Below are 8,987 nucleotides of genomic sequence, written 5' to 3'. Positions count from 1 at the left end.
TTTCCCCTCACTTTCCATCCATACAAACACCATTTAAAAATACTCCGGAGTTGAGGGTATTTCAATGGGTCCAAGAGCATAGGACGGAGTTAGAGCTTCTAAAATACAAAACCAAAAGAGAACAGAAAAGCATGAAATTGCAAGTTCAGAAACTTTCAGAACTTTAACATACCGTCCTTCTTTCGGTTTTGTTTCTGTAATAATGTCTAACAACATCTACAGATCATTAAGCATTGAACTCAAGAATTTTAGGGGCATCCCGATTAGGAGAAACCCCTCCAAAAATAGGCGTATGCCACTATTTGCGGCGCGCACACGGTATTCTTTAGTAAAAGGCGAAAGAATAGTTCGCTTTGTGCTCACCGCGTGGCTGCGTGAATTAAACAACATATAGGCTGCCTACTTTATAGCTGCGATCCTAAGAGTAGTCTTCGCTCTTCTCCGATGTGGGAAAAGAGTAATGATGACTCATGGACATGGTATTCGTACTGGGCTTTAAGCCCCCTTAAGAGTCGTTTGTTTTGGGCTTATGTTCGAATGTTTCTCTGTTTGTCTGCCCCCTTTTACTTTTTGTCGTAATATAGTCTGCCCTTTGTTAACTAGGGATTTTTGCCGACAAAAACATAGAACCATGGTTATTTTATAACTAATCAATGTGATTGTTTCTCTTTATAGAAAATGCTTAAATTCTCTTGATTTGAATCTTTTAATATTTAATAATTATCTTTAAAATTATAAAAGAATTGTGGGTGCATATTATTACTCTTAAAAGTGTATCAAATACGGTGATGTTATTTTATAACTCTAATTAATTTGAGTAATTCTACGTATAATTATGAAATGCGTAAGTATCGTATATTCATTTTGAAAAAAAAATTTACTACTTAAAAATTATTATTTTTTTATATAAATTCTGTATTTGTTCACTTTTTTCAAAGTAATTGTACGACATTTGTAAACTCTGTAACAATCATTTTTCTATTAATTTTGGATGATTAAAAATTAATCCAACAAGATGTTGCTCTATAATTCATCCTTGGATGCCGTTCAGCTCCAAAGTTTTGGTACGTTTTCTACATAAATTACTTTTAAGCAAACGTCAAGGCAATGGCAAAACTATTCCTATTTTACAGCTTTCCAATTGACAATAGCCACCTCTCTCTCTCTCTCTCTCTCTCTCTCTCTCTCTCTCTCTCTCTCCATTATTCTTTTTTTACAGACTTTTCATTGCTTTTCCATTTTCGTGAACAAAACAAAATGGGAAACCAAAGTGGGACATGATCAATCTTCAAGTGTTCTTGCAACTTGGTTAATATGGAAAAGTTACACGATTCATGATGAGGATTAAGCTCAATGTTTTGAAGAAACATTGTAGGTTTATCATTTTAAGAAAACGATTTATAAAAATAGGACAACAAACCTTCGGTATAAGAAAACTTGCTCAGAAAAGTAAAGGGATAAGGAAAATGGAGAGGAATGTTCAAAGCATGTAGCAAAACATAATTACCGAAAGTGAGCCAAAGTAATTTGCAGATCCACTACAACATTCCAGTTATTTCAAATATTAGATCGCTACCAAGTTTTCAATGGGTTTAAAGCAAGAGCCTAAGATGGCACATGGGCAGGCGTTGGTACTGCGAAAGATGAACACATACCTAAATGTCAACTACTATCTTAGCGTCTAGATGAGAGAACTCTTGGAAATAGGCCTTGAAATGCTCATATGAATGCTTCACGTCATCTACAGCACACATTTCTCGTATACTATGCATTGAAAGCTGCGGCACGCCGACATCAACTGTACGAATCCCCACACCACTTGCAAGGATAGGGCCAATGGTTGAACCACATCCCATGTCATTGCGCACCACAAAATCCTGCACCACAAGTAATCTCTCGTCTCAATTACTTTGTTATTCCACACATCTCAATTCTGTTTGGTCAATTATATTTTCAATTCGTGCAAGAATTCCCTTTTTGGTATATAAAAATCATGTTATTAATTATATTTTCAGTTTGGGCTAATTCTATTTATAGAAGTCTTGTACCCCAGATTATTTCGCAGATACAATAACCAATGCAGGGCGAAACTGACCTGAATAGGAAGTTTATGATTTGTTGCTATCTCTCTGAATATGAAGGAAGTGGCTGCATTGGTTGCATAGCGTTGATTTGCATTGTGTTTAATGACAAGCCCTCCGTGCATCTTGGGCTGATGATTCTCTTCATGCTTATCCTGTGGGAGAAACTCTATCAACATGAGCAGCAAAAAGAATATATATTGCCCACACTGGAAAATTACAAGCACAGTAGACAACACACCATATAATTAGGGTGTAATGCATGTGCCATGTCAGCTGAAACAAGGAAACTCCTCTGGATTGCTTTCTCAAGCCCCTGGAAAGAAATAAAATAAAGTAACAGTATATAAGTTTCCAGATAAAAACATAATCACCGAATGAGTGTATAGAAAGGAATATGATTATGCCACTCCTAAATTCCAGCTGATGCCGCATGTTTGTGAAACCAATGAATCCAATTGAAAATTGCGTAAGAGAAAGGGCTCAACCCATGGTGGCTTGAAATTGGGAAACGAAGTCTGAAGCATGATTCACGCATCATGGTTGAAAAAACAATACAGATCTATTAAAAATCACGACGTTTGGATTTAAAACAACTTTTTTCAGATGCTCATTGTTTCGGTAATCTAGTCACTTCCACATCCTGATGGAGAATGATGAACAGAAAATGTAGGAAAGAGTATGGGAACCACTATTTTGTTGGTTGGTTGATTGTTGGCAGTGAAAGTTGACCTTTTTGAAACAAATCAGCTGTATAAAAAAGATTGCATTGTAGCAAGGTATGGGCATTATTACGAAAATTTAGGGTTCAACACAGGAAACAAGAGTTTGCTGTAATGATAAAAGTGGGAAGCTGTAACGACTGAGGGAAACCTCAAGTCACGTTCAGTCTATATTTCAAAAGGAATAGTCAAGGTTACACTTGGAGATCCTTGGAGTCATTATAAGTTCAGTACCTAGTAAGGTATCGACATGGGACTCAGCACTCAGTGCATGTGTTGGACTTGGGCTTGATTTGGATAGCAAGAGCCTCCCATCCCACCTCATCTCATCTCGTCCCATCCATCTTATCTCAATATCCAAACATCACAAATACAAACACTTTTCAATTTCAAATTTTCAACTTTTTCATCTAATCATTACCTAATCATTATAAATTTCCCGAACTTCCAAACAAAACACAAAAAAACAATTCAACCTTTTCAAATTCCAAAACAAAAATTATATTAAAAATTATATTCTAACAATATTTTAACTTTATAATATTTTTATTAAACTTTTTCTCTCTCATTTCCCAAAACCCATAAAACATATCAACTCAAACAATTACACTACTATTTACAAACAATTTCACTATTATTCATAGATTATCTCATCTCGTCTAACTCCCTCACTCAAATCATTGATGTCCTTGTTAGTGCCTTTGTCGGCTTTGATAACATTTTATAATGACCCAAGGAATGTCCAAATCACATCTCAGCTGATACTCTAAAAAGATTAGTCAAGGTTATAATTAAGGTATTTAGAACCATTATGGAGTGTAGTTACGGTTAGTAAGGAATAAATGTAGGACTTAACAAACAATGCATATTCATCACCCTCCCAATGAGGGATATACCTGGGGGTAATAGATGTATATCCAAACAGGCCCTTCTTAACAGCTAAAATAGCAAGTTGCAATTCTTTAAACCTATTTAGAATTTTTCCAAGTTGTGACATGAATAATATATCAGATTCCTTCATTTTCAAATTGCATTGGATCAGAACCCATAAGTCTGCACACTATATCGACAAAAAAATAAGCATCTACCAGGATCTATATTTTGAAGCACGCAATCAATCAGAGAATAGAAGTGAACATTTCCTTTTTTCAATAAGAACTTAGAATCATCAGAGGAACATGAAGCATTTATCACCTTAGAATCTGGGCCAAATGAACTTGTGATTCGTGACAAAGCATCTACCATGACAGGAGACCCAGCTCCTTGGGCAGAGTTAGACCCAACCTCCTCATGATCAAACAAGGCCACCATTTTAACACCAGTCTCATCCTCAAGACTGCTTACAGAAGATGTAGCATCTATCAATGCCTGAAATTGAAACCATAATGTAGCATATGCAAATCAGCTGCTTTGAACTCAAACAACTAGGCACCGTACCATATTTTCTCCAATACATAAGGAAAACCAGCAACACGAGAAAGCAGCAATGGTGATATATGATGAAGAGAGAAATATATTGCAGTTTTTATCTTTCAGTTCCAAAACATACATTGGACTGTCTGGGTGAGTAAGAGCTCAGATAAGTACTTCTTTCGGCCATATCATGGCCAAGAAATTTGCATAACTAAGCTTTCTCTAGTTCTTGGCAGTTCCAGAAAAACTTTTCTTATCAATTCACTTCTATCATTTCCAAATTCAATTCAATAAAGCTTACGATTAATCGATTCGTCCTCAAGGAATCAATCTGCATGTTGCCCAATAAAGGGAAGCAAAGAAAATATTTCTGAAAAAAGGGCCCAGCCTCACGTCCTAATGACAGAACTGATTATAGATAATGCAAGTATTTTAGACTTACCCCGTGGCACCTATGATCTAGCACAAGAGAAAATGAAGCAGACAGTTCCAATAACTGACATCATTCACTGTACCTTATTAGATGACAAGACACTGAATTGAAAAGCATAAAGACCACAATATAATTAGGAGAAAAAAATGCAACACCCTATACAATGCTGGGTTATGGAACAAAAAGCTCATGCTCAGTATGTATCTAGGACCATAAATTATACATAAGAGGGCCAAGCCATTGACATCACGAAAGATGAAGATCAAGGGAATCACACATAGGATGAGAAGAGAAATTCATTATATAAATCACTAAATTCACCTGAAGTGTACGTGATTTTAGAAAATTTTAATATAAAAAAAATCCATAAGACACGACTTTTTATCAGCCATCAAGAATTTCAAAGGGTGAGGCAAACAATCAACTCTGACATGCACCTCTTAATTCCATCTCAACAAGAATAGAAGACAACCTAATGCCAAGTCATACCTTTAGAGAGCAAAATGACATGCAGAGATTATCGAGCCTCCCAGAGAAAATGAATTCTTTTGTTGCACCAGCTACAATACTTGGCTGAGTATCACACACTTGTAACTCGAAATCGCATATATCATCTGGCTTACAGCCAATCTGACTTGCAAGCAGCTAGAAAAAAGAAAAATTGTAGAGAGACAATTCACCAACAAGCATAACCAAAAAAATAAAGCTGAGATACTCCAAAAGTGTAACAACTGCATGTGATCATACCTCTAACAGATTCATGCAATCTGGACCATACTAATATAAATTAATTTTCCCTATCTCCCCCCAACCCCCACCCTCACAAAAGAGAAGAGATAAGAGAGAATTTATTAACCTGTAACAGAAGCGAGTGATGCTTCGAGCTGTTATTGGTAGTTCTTTCATTAACTTTGTCTCCATCAATCTGAAATCCAGTTTCAACTGGACCATTTTCAGTAACAGCTTTATTGAGCTCTGCCTACAAAAGGTAGTTGAAAAGGATAAAACAAAAAATTGATCAAATGGAATACATTCACTCAAACCTTAATCAAGCCACATTCATCTGAAGTTCAGTTACTCCTCTTTTCATTAGATTAGACAAACATGTAATCATGGCTAAGCATACAATACCGGCATTCTTAAACAGAACAATTTCTCTTAATCATGTTCAATAAACATCACTTGAAAAAAAGAAAACACATAGATAGGATGAAGCATTGCTTCGTAAGTGTGTGTAATCTCAAGTTTACCTTGATTGATGTTGCCAAGACAGGAAGAAGATGGCTCTGTGTGTTGATCTTGAACCCATCATTAATGCCCCTGTTCACAGAACATAACAAATTGTTCAAAGAAGGTAGCTTCAAAGTTAAAATTCACATTTCTATCTAAATCATGAACACACAACACCCAAACGGGTGAGAAAGCATTTCATACAGCAAAGCAACCTGTCTAAGTGAATTGCCAAGGTTGGGATCCGCATAATGGGCCTCTCGACTCTAATAAGACGATGTGAGTATGAAACAGAACCATCTTTTTCTTCTCTGATTATCATCCTTCCCGCAACTGTTAAGTCACGATCAAACCAAGTATGCCACAAGCCGCCCCCATATGTTTGGACACCAACCTCCAAATACCCACCTTTAGTTACCTGCCCAAGCCACCAGATTTCCCCAACAAAGAAGGAAATTCTCCTTAAACCATCCAATTATATATTACAGTGTGCAAGTAATATTTAAATCAGGTAACAGCAATGAAACCAAGAGGTCACCTTGGAAACGGGCTTCAGTTTCAGACAAGGACTATCAGTATGAGCACCAACTACATGGAATCCATTTCCCGCAACATACCTAAATAAAAGTTACACATTATCAGCAATAAATACACTAACTCTTTATCAAGCAATAATTAATTTACAACTAAGAAAAATTGGACTAAGCCGAACAGTTTCTATGAAATGTATTTTATCTATGTTAACTAGGTGCTTCCAATGGTAAAAAGCATAAAATTCACAAATTTGATTTCTTTTGTTTTCCTGCCTTTTTTCAGCAACCAAACGTAGTAAAAAAATGAATATGGTGAAGTTATTGAAAGAAAAGAAGAAATGAACAAAGAAAGCCGTACTTTTTTCCGATCGCGAAAGCGACAATCGTGGAGTAATTCCGCGTGAAGAAATATCTCTTTCCGGCTTCCAATTTCCAATCCTCCCTCTCCGAAACTTGCTCATATCCCGAGCTTCTCAATCGCTTCTTTGCCTCATCTAAAAATAAGTTAATAGACGCAATTAATCACTTCTAGAGAGAGAGAGAGAGAGAGAGAGAGAGAGAGAGAGAGAACCGTCTTTGAAATCCAAACGAACACTCAAGAAAGGGAGGTAAGATATTAAGATGGGACCTATGAGGAACTTCAAAAAACGGAAATGGACAACAGAAGAGAGATTAAGTAATTACCAACGGCGTGGAAAGCAGTAGGGGAGGCGTTCAAGAAGTCAATGAGATCGGAGACCACTGAGCTTACTTCGTTCTGCGCCTCTTCCTTGGCCATGGCTGCCAAGAATTTCACAGAGCTGACTTTGCTTCGTATTTATTCTCTCTTTTTTAAGCCTAACGGAGTCATCTCTCCATGTACATATACCAGCGGACACACCAAGGAGAATATATGGTTTTGGGCCATGGGCCCATGAGAAAAACTTACGGAACTCCACGGACCGATCACGGATCAGGCAAAAGTTTCCTAAACAGTTGAACTGTTTCTGTCCGTATTTCTATTTTCTATCATTTTTCATTTTGAAAATATTTGTACGACAAGCTTTGTTATTTATGATTTCTATACATTATCTATCACTCTTATTTTTATTTTTTTAAATTAATTAAATTTTTTTACTTGTTATCCATACACCACATATTTAATAAAAGAAAAAATTAAAAAATTATATATGATGTGTGTTGTTAAAATGATGAGTTAGATTTTTCTTATAGGAGAGTAGGAGATGCTTAGGGAATTTTGTAAATAGTAATAAAATAATTTATGAATAATAATAAAATTATTTGAATTAAAATGTTTTATTGAGTTTTGGAAAATAAGATAACAAAAAAATTATAAATTTAAAATATTGTTAAATATTGTTTTTATTTTAAAATTAATTTTTTTTTTGTGGGTTTTGTTTAAAAGTTTGAAATCGTTGTAATGATTAGATAATGATTAAATAAAAAAGTTAAAAATTTAAAATTGAAAAGTCTTTGTGTTTAAGTGATGTTTGATAATAAAATTATGAGAAATTTTGAGATTAAATAAGGTCATTTTACTTCTAAACAAACATTTATAAGTCCTAGACTTGTATCTAGTGTTACTATTTGAATATTCTCAACTCTTTCTTATTTGTTATATTTTTATGATTTTATTCCTGTAGCATATATTCTAAAACTCACATATTCCATTTGGTCATTTAAAATTAAGAAGAGAAATGATAATTGTAATTATAAGTATACAAATGCTACTTAATCATTTTAAAAAAAATGAATAAATACGAGATTTATATGAAAAAAATATTAATTTTTTAATATTATATTCTACTATTTTTTAAAGTAATTACATGACGCTTGTACACTCTACGACTGTATAAAATACTACTCAATTATGAATTATGATTTGTACATATTTAAAATGTAAAAGTCTCGTGCAATATCATTATGTAAGAGGTGATATACGCATAAAAAGTATCACGATTTGATTACAAATCTCCCTATTTTAGAGAGTGGAATGGAATCTGCCCACCTTAAATATTTGTTTAGGATTACTCTTTGAAAAAATATATAGTTATTTTAAAAAAAAAAAACATCTTTTCAAATTTTTTGTAATTAGAATAAACTATTACTTCTTTAATTTTCATTCATTTCTATTCAAATCTCTTCTTAGTTGATAAGAGGAAATACAAAGGTAAATATTTTTATTTGAAAAGAGATGGAGAATAAGTTTCTTTATTTTTTATTTTTTTGAGCTATGCTTAGGTACATTTTATCTTCTCGATTGTACTCTCGATAAACGGATAACAAAAACATATATCTTTTTTGTTATTTGCTTTGGTGTTGTCTCGTATTTTGGTAATTTTATTTTACGACAAATTTAGCCAATTGGTAACATTTAAAAAAAAAATAAAAAAAAGGGTAAGGTTCGGACTAGGATTAAGATGATGCTTGAGAAATGAGATAAGATAAAAATTTTGTAAATAGTAATAAAATAGTTCGTGAATAATATATAGATATTTTGAGTTAATTATTTATTAGGTTTTGGGAAAGAATGGGGAAAAAATTGAATAAAGGATATTATAGGATTAAAATTTTG

At 34.0% G+C, this 8,987-nt stretch overlaps 1 protein-coding gene and 1 pseudogene across 1 annotated transcript; both read right to left on the bottom strand.

Annotated features, from left to right (window-relative positions):
- Positions 1 to 259: 259 nt before the first annotated feature.
- On the bottom strand, positions 260 to 372 carry LOC122290668 (annotated as a pseudogene).
- A 1,105-nt stretch (positions 373 to 1,477) lies between these two features.
- Positions 1,478 to 7,259, bottom strand: LOC122290123 (probable aspartyl aminopeptidase). Its single transcript, XM_043097674.1, has 11 exons — positions 7,097 to 7,259; positions 6,771 to 6,906; positions 6,418 to 6,496; positions 6,095 to 6,297; positions 5,900 to 5,969; positions 5,506 to 5,628; positions 5,139 to 5,294; positions 3,998 to 4,171; positions 2,323 to 2,397; positions 2,096 to 2,236; positions 1,478 to 1,877 (listed from the first exon to the last, which is right to left on the bottom strand). The coding sequence occupies exons 1-11, from the start codon at positions 7,188 to 7,190 to the stop codon at positions 1,656 to 1,658; spliced, it is 1,473 nt and encodes a 490-aa protein (XP_042953608.1). The 5' UTR covers positions 7,191 to 7,259; the 3' UTR covers positions 1,478 to 1,655.
- Between the last annotated feature and the right edge of the window lie 1,728 nt (positions 7,260 to 8,987).

The sequence above is a fragment of the Carya illinoinensis genome, chromosome 12 (assembly GCF_018687715.1).
Source record: "Carya illinoinensis cultivar Pawnee chromosome 12, C.illinoinensisPawnee_v1, whole genome shotgun sequence".
Lineage (NCBI taxonomy): Eukaryota > Viridiplantae > Streptophyta > Magnoliopsida > Fagales > Juglandaceae > Carya > Carya illinoinensis.
Note: the sequence above shows the minus strand (reverse complement) of the source record. Positions and strands in the feature narration are given on the sequence as shown.